Here is an 18,539-nt window from a genome sequence, read left to right on the forward strand (position 1 = left end):
TTGAGGATGAACACTGAAGCACTGTGCCTCAGGACAGGCTCAGTCAGACTGTCAAGTTACCAACAATTAACCCTCTATTTTCAATTTGTTGCATACATTTAGTTTTAGCTTTTAGTTCACCATTTCCAAACTAACTCTGCTACCAGATAGGAAGAGAGCTGTCACCAGCTGAGTGTTGGCAGAGGCCAAGGGCAAGTTCAGAATGCATTTCCTTTAAAGTATAAGATACATGTTTAAATGAACAAAGTGTATATTTTCTTACCTTAGCAAGCCAGGTAGAAAATACTTTGGAGCCTGCTTAGAAAAGTTGCCTGAGGATCTGAAGTCTGAAAAAAAAAAAATCATGTATGTTGGAGGCACCAAGAAGGAGAGTTCAACTGTAGAGCAGCACTTACAAAATTCTCTCCTAGCTTTGTAAGAGAACAATTTTAGAGACTGGGATATAATTTTTATGTTTATGGATCCTGCAGAGCACAATGTGTGGAAGAAAATGCTAAAGTTGTTGCAGGAGAACAGAATGTTTTATATGTTCTCTCAGTTTGGTATTCTGAATTGGTGACTTACATGGCCTCTCAAGGCTTGATGCAAATAAAAGACTGTTGGCAAGTGTGTAATAACTCCCCTAGCACCATTTTCTTCCATTAGGGTTTTTGTACTCATCCTCCACAGGATCTCAGAAACGTCTACAGAAAAGTTTTCTCTGGCATACAAGAACCCTGAAGAGCTAGAGGCAAGCAAAATTTGCTGGAAATACTTAGATGACTGAGGTCTGTCTTCCTGTGTGTATCTTGCTGAAAGCTGTTGCTGCTGTCAGACAAGCTTTTTTCTGAGCTGTTTGAGCTCAGTCTGCTGCTGAGCAGTCTACTAAGAGAAAACAGTTATGATGGTCAATAGATAGCTGTGTGATTGGAGCTGGACAATTAACTATTAGCATACACAAATAGCTATAAGGTTTATTTGTGAACAGTCTTTACTTTTCCATAGGATTTTCAATATTGTCATGTGCTAAGTTTATTAAAATTCTCAGTTGCAAATGCCAGCTGTTCTGGGAGGTTAAAGATTGAGTACTACTTTACAGCTGCTATAATCACAATAGAGGCAAAGGAAAGCAAGTTGTTTGGTTGAGGACTTAAAGCTGTTCTTTAGAAGCTGTTACCCTATTTCAACCAGTCCTTACTAAATAGAATGTAGAGGTATTAATGCATCCTAACATTAATTTGTTTCTTTGCAACTTTAGGTAATACAGATTTTTAATACCTAAAGCAGGTATTCAGCCCAGTAGTGTCTAAAATAATATTCTAGCCTTTAATTCATGTGTTTCTGTAATCATATATTCAATATAATACATTCTGTGTTGTCAGCCCTTTTTACAAAGCAACATCTTCTGCCTTATGTTAGTATAATTGTGTGATACATCTGTGCTTTACTTGGGCTTTTAATTTGTTACAGGATGTAATTAATGCTTTAATATGACTAAGAAAGTGTCTAAGAGCCCATATGTACTATACACTAATTTTTGGAAGCTATTCTTAATGATGCAGGATTGAAGGATGGCTCTTGCCATGTAAGTGCATTTTACAGCCATTGGTTCCAACTTAAAAAATTAAAACTACTTCCTCCTTAGTCCCATGAAAAGGATGCTTCAAATGCTTCCACCTCCAGCTGTTTTCACTAGTAGCTGGCATTGGCTAATGTACTTTTTGCCGGGGTCAGCCCTGGTTCTCTGTTCAGGCTGGGCCATCACCTGCAGCACAGAGGCCTCGGCGCAGGCTAGGAGGAGAAGGGCTCCTACCTCTGCTGGAGCAGCTGAGCAAACCTATTACGTGGCAAACACTTTTCCCTGCCTGCTGGGACTGCGTGTTATTTTCCCACCCAAAAGAAGCTCAGGAGCCAGTGCACCCTTGGTTTGCATTTCTTTCTTATTCAGGGGTTGGTCCTTTACAAAGTGCTGAGTTGCCTGAGCAAACACTGGAAGGCTGAGCAAGGGTGGCCCTGGGAGAGGAGGATCCCTAAATCCTGTCAAGGAACTTCATGTACTTGTTAAACTATTCTTCTGTTATTTTGCACGTTTTTACAATATTTTGGGAAAAATCTAGGGTTTTCCCTCAGAGCAGGTATGCTTCCTCCTGGGTGGAGGTACGGCTGTGCCTGGCAGCCCGGCTGCCTGCGGCCTCTCCCCCGATTCCCCCTGGCTCCGGTGGATGCCCGGCTGGCGCGAGGAGAGAAAGGCCAGGGGTGCCCTCAGTCTCTCCCAGGTGGATCCCGGCTCCCGTGCGCCGCCAGTCTCAGCGAGGCGCGGGCGGCGGCGCGGCAGGCCTCAAGCGCCGCCCCGGCGGGCGGTGTGACGGGCGGCACCGCCCGGCCGCTCTCGCCTACCCGGGCCGCGGCGGGCCCGCTGCCGCCCTCCCCCGGCGCCGCGGCGGGCGGGAGGATGGAGCAGGGGCTGTCCGCCATCACCCTCTACTGCGCGCCCGCCGCCGGCCCCGCGCCCGCCATCGGCGCCATGGAGCCCGAGCAGGTGAGCGGGGCGGCGGGGCCCGGCCCCTCCGGGCGAGCAGCGGGGCCCGGGCGCTGCCGCTTCCGCAGCGGGACGAGGCCACGGTGGGTCCGGCCGGGGGTGGGTGGCGGCTGCGGCCTGACCCCGCGGGTGTGCGGGGCGGGGAAAGTCCCCTGTTCGTCGCCGGGGCGCGGGGGCCCGGCCGCGGGAGAAGAGGTCGATGTGTTGTCGGCCGGTCTGTGCTCCCGTCCAGCGCGCTGTAATTACAGCCAGCACGGCGGGCTCGCGTGTCTCCGGTGTCTCCTGTTCTCCGGGGACAATGCCTCTGACAAATGAGCCTGATGAATATTAAAGCGAGACAGGTTTCCACTTCCCCCCGCGCTGTGAAGTTGGCAAAGGCGTGGGAGATGGTGAGGGACAGCAGCTGTTAATTACACCGCAGCCCGGAGCTCGCCTGTCCTGCCGCGCCTGCCCCTGCGCTGCCGCGGCTTCGCCCTGGGTGTTACAGGCGCTGCCGCTTCACTGGTTATGGTGCTTTTCCAAGGCTTGTTTATTCCGAGGGTGTCTTTTCTTACAGTCGTCCTCTGACTCTGTACTTTGTTGTCTTCTGTTTGAGAAAGACTCATGCTGTTTAATTTGAAACACAAGGGTGGAAAGCCAGGCAAGCAGAAAAAAACACCCTCACTCAAACCTAAACAAACTCTCCCCAAAACCCTAGCCAGAAAAATTAACACAAATTAAATCAGTAAAGTAGCCAAGATAGCATGGTAGAAATACTTTTCATTAACTAATACTAACCTTCTAGGGATTAGCAGTATCAGACCAGTAGATATGTGCAAATTGACTCATCTTTCTGCGCAAGAGCGGACATCACACACTTTATATTATTGCATCACATTAGTTGTGTGAGCTCTCCTAGCTTACCTGCAAGTGTCCAGGCACACCTTATCCTTAACTGTAGTTTATTTATTTTGACATTTTAGATGTAGACTGGAATTGTATTGTGCTGGTTATTGTACCTACACTGTCAAAAGATGCCCTGCTCTCTCTCCATTTCTGGACAAAGGGTGAGATAAGAGGGTGGGTGTAAAGAGGGTAAACAAGGAGCAGCAGTTTCAGATGCTGACTTCCTGACAGGCAAGGTTTTCATGTGTGTCATAAAGCCAAGAAAAATTCCAAGAGGACATTTAAAAGAAAGAGGAAGTTGCTTTATAGTGTTTACCAAGGACCTTAAGAATGTCGGCTAGCGTGGTGAAAGCAGAAGAGTGACCGGCCTTCATGTCAAACAGTTACTGGAATAGATGCCAAAGTAGATACTTCTTTGATGTGGGGTTAAGACAAATGCTGAGTCTTTCAAGACCATATAATGTGTTGGAGAAGGACAGGCCAGTGGAAAAAAAAATGAGGTCACAAACTTGACTAAAGCCATGTACTTAAAGAATGATGTTTGTAAAAACTTCCTGAATTGGAAAAGATCAAATCGTGAAGGAAGATCAAAAGTATAAATTCTCAAACAGGAAATACTGTAACATTTGAGCTATAAAGGGAGTTTAGCTCACAGCTCTAGAATAGATCTGCATTGCCACAGTTTTGGAAAGATAAATAAATTCACTGATGCTGAACTTTCTGCTTGTAGCTGGGAGAGTTGGCTTTTATTGACATTGTGCAGGTAAAAATGAAAAGGATAAATGCTGCAGTGATAACTAAAACCTACACACGTTTGTTGACTAGGTAACAACCAAAGCAACAGCTGATATATATTAGTTTATTTAATAATTTGTGAATTGGAACCAGATTCATTGTTCCTTGATGTATCCTTATTGTCTTGAACTACTGCATTTGTCTGAAATGTTGTAGCAGTACCAGCTACGCAGAGCTGCTTATTGTGGGTAGTGTAAGTGAAGTGTGGGATGGGTGTGCGGGGAATTAAGAGCTTCTTTTTAAACTTGAAACACGAACCATTATTTTTTTCTAAGTTAAAATATTTGAAGTATTTGCATTAAACAAGCCAAAATCGGATGAAGAGACTGTGCCTTTAGAAGAGCTCTAAGGAGGGGCTCATGTTGCTCGCTGTTATTAAACACATGATGTTGTGTTAGCAAAAAATAGTGCTCTGCAGTACTGTGGCTAAACATGAAAAACTGCGTCATTGTATGATGCCAATAAAGGAGCATGGAATGTTCATAAAAAGCTGGTTCTGTGCTGCTTTTTGCACCAAAAAATACAGAACTGAGTCACAGTAAGTGGTACCCACCTTTATAGTGGCAGCACAGAGTGCTCCTTATGCTTAGGTTGCTTCACTGTTTTCAGCATTCATATTTGTGTAGCTTTTCTCTGTTCCTAAGACTGATAGACAGCAGAGTGCACTGAGCTCCAGATAGTTTTATCTTTCTATATGAAAATCTGAATCTGCATGAAAATACCATGCTGTTTCAGCTGAATTACCCCAGTGAAAACTTGCTGCTGAATTCTGCTCTGCTCCTCCAGGAAAATGCCTGAAATGTGCCACTGTAGCTAAAGAAATGCTGGGGGAAGCTGAGATGACTTGCAGTTTTGAGGAGCCATGGTATGAGGGCTTGGAGAGATGATGAATTGGCGTGGTTCTCGTCCACGCTGTAGAGCTCTGCACGTGATCTTTCCCTCCCTCTTCTCTATGGGCATGAGAAAAATCTGTGCTTAGAATGAAGAAAGCCATTTGGCTGCCTGCGGCCCCCTCCTGCCTCTCTCTCCCATGCCCACTGTCTTTCCTAGCTAACCAAGCCTGTTTGCATTGCAAAGCTGTTTTATGTAGTAGTCTAGCATGAGAGATGGGAGTGGTGATGCTGCACTTGCAGTGATTAAGGGATGTTTCACAACTGTGTGATAAAATATATTTTTTTATTTATAATTTTGATTTATGCTTTGTGTAGATCATTAAGTTTTGCATAGAGAAGAAGTCAGAATTTGGAATATACCCATTTTATGTAACCTGGATTCTGTGTGTACTTACGTAATTCCTTACGATACAGTGTCAAATTATACGAGCTCATGCATTTTTAAAAACCTTCATGGTACATTAAAAACATGTGGCTGGCATTTCCTAACCTCTGTGGCCTTCTCTACATGGCAGTGTTTTCAGAACAATTTTGTGCATTTGATACAGTAGTATCTAAAAACTCGACCAAGACAAAGGCTCTGTTTTGATAGCTACAATACAAAACCTACTAAATACTAAAATTCTCTTGCTGTAGGAGTTACTAGCCTAAAGAGTTCTTGATTGGCCTTTGAACTAGAGGTATATATTTTTAATGCTTGTGACCTGAAGACTGCACAGTAGTATTCAGCAACTGGAAAAACAGATATTGTACATCTCATTTTATATGTCCTTAGCCACAGAACTGAGTGTTGTCCTTTTAGCATGGTCCCTTGTACTAATTGTGGTTGATGATGAAAGCCCACAGGGGTAGATTCCTTGATGCATCTTTTTAAAGCCCAAGCCTGGCTGCTTAGTTATTCAGTTCTCTTTTGTGCTAGAGGTGTCTGCCTGAGCTCACAAAGGTGGCTGCAGCCTATGAACTATTTTATTAATTTCATTAGATATTAATTTCAAAACCAACAATACTTTTCAATATTAAAACTTACATGCTTACTGAATTATTTAAAGAAATACGCCCCCCCCCCGAAACTCCTATATAATGCCGTGCTTTTTTGGAATAGATGTTTTTAATACCAGCTTTCATGCTGAAGTAAAGGCACGTACCTTTTTGTTACTTTTAGAGAAGAGATCAGTTTTTACATATCTGCCCACAAAATTGTGTGAGTCTTTTTACCTACAGCCAAGCTCTTTCAAATGTTCACTGCATATGCTAATTAATCTAAAATATTTTAAATATCACATTTTTTAAAGGGAAAATTTCCAGTTCCAGAAACATCTACTTAGATAATGATTTTTTTTTCTTTATAGCAACTTGCAAAGGGAGATGGTGGCTTTGAGAATGTGGAGCTGGGTGTCATAGGAAAGAAGAAGAAAATTCCAAGGAGAGTTATTCATTTTGCAAGTGGAGAAACAATGGAAGAATATAGCACAGATGAAGAGGAAGATGAACAAGAGAAAAAAGACCTGTTGCCGCCTGTAGATCCTGTAAGTATTTTGCTTGATACATTGCTACTTCTGGTTTACCGGGTAACTATCAACATTTTGTACTTCATTTTTTATGTCACAAATCTGATTTAGTTTTCAGTATTAAGGATTCCATTGATATGTTTGGCTTTAGGAACTCGGAAACCTGTGAGAAGTATTCTTGGGGAGTTTTGTCCTAGAGTTCTCCTCCACTAAAATAGCCCTATTAATTACAAGTGGGTTAATTTCTTCACTGTTCCAGTTTGTCCTTTCCAGCATTTCCATCTCTAATAGTATTTGCTTGGTATCTCCTTGATTTGTTTTAAAAAAAAAAAAATGCAGGGGGGACATTTGTTTGCTTGTGTTTGTTGACAGTGGAGAGTTAAACCTGTAATTTAGACTTACCATACCAGCAATTTGATATAATTAAAAGAGCATAGAAGGGAAAGAAACAGATGACTTGCAGAAATAAAGGAAAACTGGTGTAATTCATGATGTTTAAAAAACAGGTTCTAAAGGACCTGCCTAGTCCATGTATGTAATGTTCACCTGTCATGTAAGATGTTGAGATGTTGCTCGACTTGTGAATGGAGTTTCCTTTGTTGGTCCAGATTCAAGTGGAGTCTCAACAATTAAAGCTGTTGCCATAGTGTGTATTGTAGCTGTTAAAATACATTTTCCTTTTTTCTCAATGATTCTGGATGTATACTTAGAGATAAAATAAAACATATAATCTGTTTTATTCTGTTGGCCTGTCTAATAAACTATTTTGTGGTGATAGTGTGATTGCAGAGCTCACAGCTCTATGTGCTAACACTGGCAGCAGCAGCTCCCCACCCTCTAGCAGTCAGTCCCAGAGAAGATCCACATCCTTCTCGTCATCTCTCCATGTGACCAGTCTCATGTTTCTTTCATGACAGCCCCAGAAAGTGGTGTCCCAACTGCCTCTTTACCCTCCTACAACAATTCTTACCCCAGTAAATTGGGTCTGCAGTCCGATTCCCTTCCTGCTGACAGGGCTCCCTTCCTGGCCCTCTCTGGGCTTGGATACCTGTACTGAGCTGGAGACTCTAAAATTGAGTCCTTCCTGATGTGCTGGAGTGTGGTCAGACATCCAGGAGTCATGGCTTTGTGCAGCAGCTAGTCTTGCCTGGTTGCACGCTGGAGGCAGATGCTGGTGTAGAGCTGTTTGTTCCCGCACTTGAAAGAAGAGTCCTTGCACGCACAAAAACCAGTGCACTGCTTTCTACCTGACATTGTTGTTGAAAGGACTTCTGCACTATCGTTTGGCAATCCATAATTAAGAAATGTTGTGGTTGAGGATTTCTATTTACACTAGTAGGCCCTGTATTTATTTATATGTACATCCCTCCTGGGAGAGCTTGGCTTTGTTGAAGGGACTGAAGTGAAGCATTTGATTTTCTGCTCATGCTCTTCTGAAGAAGTGGTGAACCATAAGAGGTTTGTTTTGGGGAGGACTGTCAATAAATACCTCTTTTCCCCTCTGTAAAATGAATTTATCTTGAAGAAAAAAGAAGGCGGGTTGAGGACTAAGCTGCAGTGAGACTATGGGAATTTAGCTGGGATTGGGGTTTCTAGTGATTCGCAGGTGAGCTGTTGCATTGCATCTTGTATGGATTGATGGCAGCATTCTTGTTCTTGCTAGGCAGTTCTTGTATACAACAAAAGGTAATATTAGCCTGAGAGCAGATGGGATATCATCAGTATAAAACATGTGAAGCTTATAGTCTGAAAAGAAATGTCTTATAGTCACAAACAACGAGTAAGATGTTAAGCTGCTTTGCTGCATGCTGGGGTTTTTTTCCTCCTTAAGGGTCTTCTCAAAGAAATTAAAGAACTGTGAAATTTACTGCATATTATGGTAATGTTCAGGTATCTTCTGAGTCAGATCTCTTCCCCGCTATGCAGGTCATGGATGTCTAAGAGATATTTTCCCCAGTTATAATGAGCAGGGGACCAGATGTGTATAATTTTTTGGTGCCGTTTCCTCGGAGTAGAAGAGTTCTGCTGTGGTGCAGCGATCAAAGGCTTGCGAGCCTTGGTGTACATGTTGTGAGGGCAGAGACATGCATGCTGCTGTGCAAATGGACACTTAACTAAAGAGCCCTGAAGTGTGCACAACAGCCAGGAATGCTGCGTGATTGTTCCCCTACTTTCCTAATACTGATTTTTTTTTCTGAATACCAAAAAGTATATTGTATGGCGGAGTTAAGATTGCTCTATTCTCCTTTTATAGTTTATTAAATCCTTAATTTTTATTACACTTTTTAATAAAAGGACCCCCCAAACCAGAATAGTTTATTGTGGAGCACAGTTTGCCTTATTATGTATTGCTTTTTACCTTGACAGAATGAACTTGATTAGAGCAGGAGTTGCCATTAAGTGAGGTTTACTTTATCTGCTGCATGCTTCGTGTATCCCAGCTGAGCCAGACAATTGAAGAAATGTTAGTCCAAGCTGAGCTTTGATGTTTTAGCCAACAGCTGCTTTAAAAATGTTTTTAATGTAGGATTTCTATAAAAGCAATTAAATAGTCTGTTTGCTGAGACCAGCATGTCTAAAACTTATCTCAGTTGGGACACAAAAAAGTATGTTGCAAGTAATAGCTGTTTCTGGTCCAGTTTATTTTTAGAAAAAGCACATTTAATGCTTTGAATAGAAACTTTGCATCATGAAATTTCAAAGCTCAGCTGGTATTGGCTTCCTGGCAGCTTTTGAATGAGTTTAAGGGAAACAAATATTTTGCTGTGTTGTAAAGAAATGTCTTCAGTATATACCTTGTTTTGATTGTGTTTAGAGCTAAGCAGGCAATGACAATGTCTTTCTTGCTAAGCAAAGTAGTATGTATATATCCTGGTAATATGATAACCAAGCACTTGGTGTGGTGGACTGCTACCACTCAGAAAAAAAACAAATTCTCAAAAAGAACTGGATTTTAAATTTTGCTTTGAAACAGCTTCTGGTACTTTCTGTAGGTCAGCACTCAGTTCATTAGTATTGTTGAGTGGAGTGTCCATTCTGTAGTTTTTTGGTTTTTTGAATCCAGAGCACAGAGTATTCTTATTTTTTAGATAATAGCTTTCAGTATTATCTGAATGTTCTCAAATTGAAATTGAAATGCTTTTATAGCATAAATGTTTTGAGTCTTCTATCCTAAAATTTAGATGTTTGCACTTTATATGTTAATTTCCTTTTGCTTTTGTCTACCAAAACTTTATTCTGTATTGATTAAATTTCCCTAACCTGTTCTAGAAGATAATCCTTTCGTTTATCCCTGGAGGGACACTTGGTATAAACTCTTTGTTGCATTCACCTATTACATGAGGAGGCAGAAGGTGGAGTGTCTTTGCAGAGGAACTGTAAGCAATATAACTGTTGGTGTGATAACCCTAGAATTCATCCTGAGAAACAGACCAACAGAACTCCAGAAGAGATTTAATTTTTTTAACCTTCAGTGCTCAGAAAGATTGAAACACATCCTTGCAGGAAGGTTATTTTGATATCCTGTAGTTAAAAGGCCCTTAACTTTAAATAGCAAAAAATCCTCTCTTGAGAACCATTGAACTCTCTTTTTCTTTCAAGAATTTGGGATGAAGGAGAAAAATAAGTAATAACTACTCATGATATGGTAGAAGCTCTTGATTGAGGATGATGTGTGTTTTTCTGATCTTGTTTTCACTGGCTTGTCTTAGATGCCACAGTTTTATATGATACATTTACTGAAGGACCTATTATAGCAATGAACAGTCAATTATTAAACTAATTTCAAACCTATCTTGGCACAGTAAACAATGGAAAAGCATCTATTTGGTGGCGTATATTAACTATTATATACAAGATTTGTTTTTTCTTAAATCAGGAAATTATTATTTTTCCCATTTTGCCATTTTCTCTGACAAAAAGTAACGCTACGTACTTTGGAAAGTGCAAGTGTTAGTAAGAACTGAAATCTGCCAAAAATAGACACAGATGTGGATTGTTTAGAAACATGGTGCAGTCGGAAGTTCAAGGGAGCATGTGTGCTCCCTTCGGCAGCCCCATTACTAGGAAACAAAATCATGTTCTGTTGTTGAACCAGAGGCCCCTTGGTTTTATCAGTGGTTGAATCCATTATGTTAATTCCTATTTAAATTAAAATTGTACATTAAGATTTTTTGTAATTTAAAAATCAGTTGTCATAACCATTGTGTTTTCCATTGTAAACGACAAAATAAAGTCAGGATAGCTGCATAATATAATTAAGCATTGTAGAAACATATACTTAAGAGACTGATGGCAGGAGAAATACTGTTCCCTTACAATAAACTAGTGTACTGTGTTTCATACTGCTGCCCCTTGTTTCCATTCAAGAAATACAGTATTACTGTGTCCGTGAGTTGATTAAAGACTGAACAGGAAGGCTTCTCTGGCTGGCCAGAGGAGGTTGATGTATCTGAGTATATGGTTCTACAGGTCTGTAGGACCTGACTTGGGTATGGTTTTCCAGTTTTCAGCTCAGTGCATTAAAGCTACTTCACAGACTAGCATTAGTTTGTACTGAGCCATTGCTTAACAGCCCAGTTCATATCACTCGAATGGTTCTGGTTTCTCCAGTACCAGTTCTTTGCCAGTTCTGTTTCCATCTTCGAGGTGCTCTGGGAAGCCACCCAAATTTACCCTGAGGAAGTAAGTGGGGGATGGGTGGAAAAAGATGATTGCTTGAATGCATTCCCTTGTTCCTGGCTGTTCCTGGTGGTTTACTCTCCAAGCCATCTCCTTTCTCCTTTTGAATTTGTGTAAAGTAGCTTCTCTCATGGTTTTATATTGTCTTTTGAGACCCTGGAAAGAATGTTTCTTTTTAAATTGAAGAGACTGGCAAAGCCTCGCTTGGCAGGGGTGAAGAAGTGTCTGGTTGGGCTTTGTCAGAAAGCAGAGATTCCCATGAAGCTGAACTTAGAAATGCTTCTGATGTACCAAACTGATTTTTAACTGTGGTGGGGGAAGAGTAGAAATAGACAGAACCTCTGTGTCTGCCGAGCCTCAGATGTTCCCTACGTTTGTGTCTCCACAAACTTGTTAGAATGTTCTGGGTCCGAATTACTTCTGTCACATTGAAGTTCAGCCTGTCTTTTCACTCTTAAATGTTAACGGGGTTCTTGTAGCTTCTTTCTTACAGGGCACAGCAGGCCTGTGTTTGTCCTGCACACTGTGTGAATGCTTTTTAACCCTGTCACCTCGTCATGAAGGATTGTACAGAGCCCTGTCAATGCCATTATTTGCACCTGTGGCAATAAGCTTTTCCAGCACTTTTTTTGACTTCTTCAACTGAACAAACTCCTTGTTAGCTTGTCTGCCAACTGAGCACATAATCAACAAGCTGGAGGTGCTTTTGTGCAAGCAGGATAGCAGCTGGTTTTGCTTACACTTTTACCTTGGCAGGACATTTTCCATACCCACTGCCAAAAAGATATAGCATCTGGCTTTTTTTCAGCTTGCCAACTTGAGTTTCTGGCTTGAAAGACAATTTATTGCTGCACTGATTTGTAGTGACTGTGCTTTGAAAGCACAGAAGTCTAGCTTGTGTACATGCATACTGAGGCTATACCAACTAGTCTCTCTAGCTGTATTATTTACAATAATATTGGTTGTCCTGTAGAGATATCTATTAAATAATATTACAGAAAAAAGTTATTATCAAAGAGTTCTTAGCAACACGTTATAAATATTTATGTAACTGAGTAGAGCTAATGTGTTTTATTTAATAAAAGCTGACACTTTAATTGCTACTTTCCACAAGAAAAGTACTTCTACAGAGATCTTTTCTGGGGGATACATACATAAAAAAGAGTTTGCCTGAATACAACATCCTGTTAACTATAAATATGTTTTAGTTCAATATGAAATTTGAGTTTGCCTTTTCGCAAAAGTGAAAGCCTACAGTTTTTTTGCCGTTAACTTGGAATCTGCTTTTCCTCTTTTCCTTTTTATTACATGGCTTGTTGTTTTATTTTTTTTTAAGAGATACAGCCTCTTTCTTTAGTGAAAAGCATAGCCTGAGTATGCCCATTATTTTATAATTAATTAAATTTAATTGCTAAACTTCCTTTAAGTTACTATGTGTAAATATATCAGTTTGTCTGGAGGCTGCAGTATTTTCTATGTGACTGTGAATATACCATAGTCATGCAAAGGGCAATTCCTCCTCTTTGTCTTCCTGGCCTGCCCTTCCTAAAGAGTCTGTATTCCTCCAGTGCAGCCCTCCAGTCCATTCACTGCAACTCTGGGGTCCCAACAAGATCCTACCCCTGCAGCTGCATACAGACCTCTAATTTCTTATGTTTATGTCCCATGTTGTGTGTCTTAGTGTTCAGGCACTGCAGAGACACTTCCTCATGTACATGCAAATTCTTGAGGTGACCCCACTTGAGCCCTATTTTATTCACTTTGTGTTCCTCCTTGTTCACATCACCCCAGGTGCTTTGCTTGTCAGCCTGTCCATCTCTCCCTCAGAGCTGCAGTAACTCTCCCTTCCTCACGGCTCTTGGTGTTATTTTTGAGGTGCAATTTCAAGGGCTAATTCATATCTGGTTGTAAAGTTTGGAAGCTGCCTCTTGCTCACAGGTTTGAAGGTTTGGTTTGGTTTTAAAGAGTCTTTTGCAGTTCACTCATCGTTGTAATGAGGGACTACTTGGCTACCTCACCTCACTTCTTGGCCTGATGGAATTCAGAACATTACGGAAAGCTCTTTATAGTTATAGGGATTGACTTGGATGCTTGTCATTTCGCAAGTCTGGGAGTGGGAAGCAAAAACCACAGAAACAAATTTTCCCAGAGGTAAACCATGGTTATATTCAGATCTTATGGTGATACTTTGCTTTATCTGTCTGGTCTAGAGTTATTTTAAAGCAAAACTATTGTGGCAGCTGGCAAACAGGAAACACTGCAAATCTTTCCTCTCAAGCTGTTTTGCATGTGTTATTTTGTGCCATGAACATACAGCTGTACATCTTCATACTACTCTTGTTCCTACAGACAACGCTCACGTGGGGACCCTACTTGTGGTTTCACATGCTGCGAGTTGCAACATCAACTCTATCAGGTATTGCTTTATTTACTGGTAAACCAGTACTGGAATATTGAAAGTCAGAGAGTTACCATGACATACTGTAAGTCGTCTTTGGGCTCTACTTGCTGTTTTTTCAGAAGTGTAAATCAACTCTATTTAATCTGTGGAGACGTACTCTCTTACCTCAGGCACTTTTTAAAAAATTTTTTACTTTCAATCACCAACTCCTGCATGGAAGAACAAACAGAAAATACCCTTTTGATCAAAACTTTTCCCCTTTTTCTTCAAATGAAGATATGTTGGTGTTGGCAACTTTCTATTAGGTTTTGTATGGAACCATTTTGTGTGATGTTATCTGGAAAGAATGCTGTCTGGAATAATTCAACTGACAGTTTTTCTGAAAAAGACAACTAGAAATTATGAACATCTGAGGTTACAAAATAAACAAGACTATTGTCAAGGGTCTTAAATTTTGCTTAGAAATTTATTTGACTCGTAGACCTTGTAAAATTTTGCTCAGTTTTAAAAATGCTTATCCTTGTCTGTGTTCTTTCTAAGGTGTAAAGTACCTTTATTGGTTTTTTTTGACAAATATTACGGAGTTTCTGTCATTGTACACCTAGTTTTGAATATTTCTAAAAACTATTGGCAGTCCGTTTTTATTAATTAACCTATCCTTATTTTGAGAAACACTTTAATGTACAGTGTAATTCTATTCCTTGACGCATCTGTTCTTCATATGCAAAGGTAGATGGTGCTTTCCTTTTTTCAGAAGTGTTTTATGAATTTGAAAATTACTACTTTCTTCTTCCCACTTCAGTTTTGGCTCTTATATTTGTAATTTGAACTAGTCTTTTGCACAAAAATGGGGATGCCAGGATATCTATAAAATTAGTTATTGTGAATATTCATTGAAGCAGTCAATTGCTAACTTCTGACTTTTTTTCCCCTGAAGATGACTAACTCATTTGCATCCTTAGTACTGGAAGTGCAGTACTTTCGACTTCTTGCTTGCCTTTACTCAAGAACCAGTGCTGTAGCCATCACCATGGTAAAGAGACTGACTGACACAAGCCCTCCCTGTTCCATACTTATGACTGTGCACTACCTGCTTTAGCACAGTAGTGCTGCATGTAGCCTACAGCTTGAAAATTGAGACAGCTGAAACCTAAATATTTTATTAATCCATTAGTATGCAACACAGAACATTGTTAAAACTGACTTGACATATGCACATATCAATAACTATCTAGTTTCTAGTACCACTAGAATTAACTAATACAGCTGATATCCATGTATTGTCTAACGTTAATTTTCAGTTAAAATTCAGTTAAAGGTTTATCCTTTAACTGATTCTTAGCAAAATAAATTTAGATTCAAAGCTGAAACTAGCAGAATACAAACACTACCACCATCTAGATTTTCACCGAACTTCATTTTCTTCTCCTTTTATTCATTTTCTATCTTAAAGAACAATTTTTAGTATATTCAGCTAATAATTACCTATAAGTAGATTAGCCTTGCAGATTTTGGTTTTATCTTTTCAGTGAAGTAGGACTATGGAAAACCATTCAGGAAAGATAGTGAGACTTTTAAAAATAAAATGGTGCTTAAGAATTTTCTTCTAGATACTAATCATATGTAAATCTCTTTTTACTTTTTAGTATGTGATTTCCTTGGGGAAAAGATTGCATCTGTTCTGGGAATAAGCACACCAAAATACCAATATGCAATTGATGAGTATTACAGAATGAAGAGAGAGGTATGTGTATGAGATAGGGTTCTTGCACTCCTTTTCTCCCAACTTGCCTTCCCTGGTATTTTAAAAAATAATATTTGTATTCTAGCATTTAAATGAAGTTTTAGACCCCCAATTTCAGCTTGCCTTCAGTTTTCATTTGATGCATGGTTAGTGCTTACTTATCCATCAGCCTTTTCTCTCCAGCTTATCAGTCTTAGATGGCTGGGTCCTGACGACTGCTCTGTTTGTTTCTCTTGTACAATGCATTTTCAAGTCAACAGCGTGGGAAAGTTGGATGGACAGTTTTGCTGAACACTATAAGGAGGTGGCTGCTAGCAGTATACTTTCCGGCTCTAAAATTTGTTCAACACAGTGTCAAGGGTAAATTGAACATAATGCTACCACCATAACTGGACATGACTGAGAGGAAGCCAGTGTTTTAGGCAAAAAATCCCAAACCCTTAGTAATCTTCATTTGGAAGAGGTGGAAAACATATTTAAAGCTTTATTACTTATTTTTTGATAGCTGTTATTGAGAGCTAAAAAAACTTTAGAGAAGGTAGACCTGTCCCTATTGCCATTAACTAAAAACTGCTTATCTAGATATGTGTCTTTTTTTGGTTTGTTTAAAATGGTTCGGTATTTTGTTTGTTTAACATGGTTTAATCCTTTACTTGTGGTGATTTTTTTTCCATGATGGAAGTTCTGGAATATACCTCATCTTATGATCAGCTAATGACTGTTTTCTAGGAGAACTAATGTCCTTGCCTTGTAATAGGAACTGGTATGCTCTTATGCAAAGACTTCCAAGTTAATGTAAATAAGTGGTAAATAGTAAATAGTAGCATATGAATCTGGTTATCTCTCTAGGAGGAAGAGGAGGAACAGGAAAACAAGATGTCAGAAGAAGCAGAAAGACAGCATCAGGAACAGCAGAACAAGCCACAAGCTGAAGCTCCTGTCCAGACGGACCAGCCTGAAGCAACAGCATGCTCTTCATTCGTGAATGTAAACTTTGAAAATGAGGGAGATTGCCCGTCCATTGGGAAAAATAAACAAGATGTAGTTCCCGTCCCTCCTTAAGTGTAAAGCTCTGTATAATGTAGGAAATAAGAACTGTCAGGTGTCACAATCTGGCTATAAACAGGAAAATAGGATTATACTTGTTCAGTGAAATACAACTCCTACCATTCTTATTGATCAGGAGAGAGCTAGGCGATGTCAGTTCTGTCTGCCTAATAAAGGCTGAGGCATTCTGCCAAATTGGCACTTCAGTTAAAATGAAAATTGCACTACAAACATTTGGTCTAAAATTGATTGTGTGAGCTAATTTCTGTGTAAAGCAAGTAAAAATGTCTTTTCTTTGAATTGCTGTGTCTCTAACACCTGTGGATTGCAGAGGCAGTGCTGTTTCCTACTTCTAAACACCTGTTTCTGATTTGCACGTTGTTTGCAACTCGGCTCTCTATGAATAGATTAATAGGAATTAATATCCTGTAACTCACAGTAATAAGAGTCTGATTTCCCCTATTTATTGTCGCTACTGTATGCATGTATTTTTTTCTGTTGTTAACATAAGAGAAACTATTAGATTTAATGTTAATTAGATTTAAGGGTCCACTGACTTTTTTTATCAAAAAAAAAAACTTTCCAGAGGGCTATAAACACCCTTAAGAACTTAGTAACAAGTACCAGCACTCTCGGAGGCTGATAGTGCTCAGCTGCTCTATTCAATGCTGTAGCAAAGTACAGAACTATTGTAAGACATTCCCACTATAAGTCCAAGAATTAAGAGACCCACGTGCTTGAATGCATGCTCTCAATGGTCCTGGGAAAGAAACTAGTCTTGCTAAATTACATTGAGTGCACTGGACACTCTGTATGATACCAGTCTGGAACTATGAAAACTTTTTCAGACATAGATTACCCAAGTGCATGTACTTGAGCGACCTAAACAAACTATGTGTTTAATATTAAATTACCAGTAAGGGATATGCCATTGCAGGTATTTTTCTCCCCTCTAGCACAGAATACTAAATAACTAGAAACCACAAAACAAACTTGTGACTCTTTCCTTCTCTTAAATAAACACAGTGTGTTCTGATACGGCACATGCAGCAACAGTAATTTTTATTTTTTTCCCAAGTGCAGGTAGTTCCAAATCAAATACTGATTAAGGCGATTTTACTGAAATGACTGTTGTACCTGTAGCTGGTAAAAGGTGAACGGTTTAGTTTGCAACAACCAGATGTCAGTGCCCCAGGCATTTTCTATGGAGAACTGTTGTGGGTAAAGGAGCAGAGAACCTGCACTAGGTATAGGTACCATGTAAAACATTACTTCTGTCCTTCAGATTTCTAAAAAAATTTTAAAAACAGTCTTCAGTAAAATGTTGTGTTGGGTATCATCATATGTCCCTGGCCTTGCTTTCACTGCCAACTAACTAAGGAGCCTGATGTAACACCACAGGCCAGGTAACTTGGCTATTAGTTTCCAGAGTTATGTATAATCAGACACCCCTCGGCCTGAACTAGGGTCCTGGGCAGCACAAACTCCTCCTCTTGTCTATCTGTAGCATTCCATCACTACAGAAAATGCGAGGAAGAGGATTCAATCATCAGCTCTATTCTGATACTTTGCCTCTTTTTGAATTTTAAGATAGATGGTGCTGACCACAATGTAAAATCATTCCTTAGCCCTGAACATCTGCAAGGGAGAGCTTGGTTCAACACCTGGGGAATACAAAGAAAACCAGCTTGTTGAGAGTTCTTATACTGTCAAAGATAGAAAGCCTCATGTTGCTTGAGTAATACCTTGACAGCTGAAGGATGCTTTGCTTTTCTTCCAAGAAATTAATGTCAGTTGTTTTTTTTACCTTCTCTCCCTAGTATTTGTTGCATCAGAAATATTCTCACTGCCTTGGGTTTAAACTTCTTTGTATAAAATACTCTTATTACTCACTGTGCCTTAACTTAATCCTTCCTTCAGTTTTTTGCAAACTGTATGAAAGTTGTTACTTTCATATTGGTTTAATTTTTCTGTAAATGCATTAATTGGTTATTTTATATTTAATATAATTTTTGAACTGGAAGTTGATTATTGCTTTTCTTTTACAACTGTGTGGTCTTTGAAACTT

At 39.9% G+C, this 18,539-nt stretch overlaps 1 protein-coding gene across 3 annotated transcripts; it reads left to right on the forward strand.

Annotated features, from left to right (window-relative positions):
* The first annotated feature begins 2,360 nt into the window (after positions 1-2,360).
* Positions 2,361-17,514, forward strand: FAM177A1 (family with sequence similarity 177 member A1). 3 transcript variants are annotated; one of them, XM_027670749.1, is made up of 5 exons: positions 2,361-2,518; positions 6,441-6,617; positions 13,629-13,695; positions 15,327-15,424; positions 16,274-17,514. In XM_027670749.1, exons 1-5 carry the CDS (start codon positions 2,432-2,434, stop codon positions 16,484-16,486), a joined length of 642 nt encoding a protein of 213 aa, XP_027526550.1. In that variant the 5' UTR covers positions 2,361-2,431; the 3' UTR covers positions 16,487-17,514. The 3 variants fall into 3 exon arrangements, with proteins under 3 accessions (XP_027526550.1, XP_027526557.1, XP_027526565.1); XM_027670756.1 differs by lacking the exon at positions 2,361-2,518 and adding an exon at positions 2,791-2,907; XM_027670764.1 differs by lacking the exon at positions 2,361-2,518 and adding an exon at positions 5,045-5,063.
* The last annotated feature ends 1,025 nt before the right edge of the window (positions 17,515-18,539 follow it).

The sequence above is a fragment of the Neopelma chrysocephalum genome, unplaced genomic scaffold, assembly GCF_003984885.1.
Source record: "Neopelma chrysocephalum unplaced genomic scaffold, ASM398488v2 Primary Assembly neopelma1_24, whole genome shotgun sequence".
In the NCBI taxonomy this organism is placed as follows: domain Eukaryota; kingdom Metazoa; phylum Chordata; class Aves; order Passeriformes; family Pipridae; genus Neopelma; species Neopelma chrysocephalum.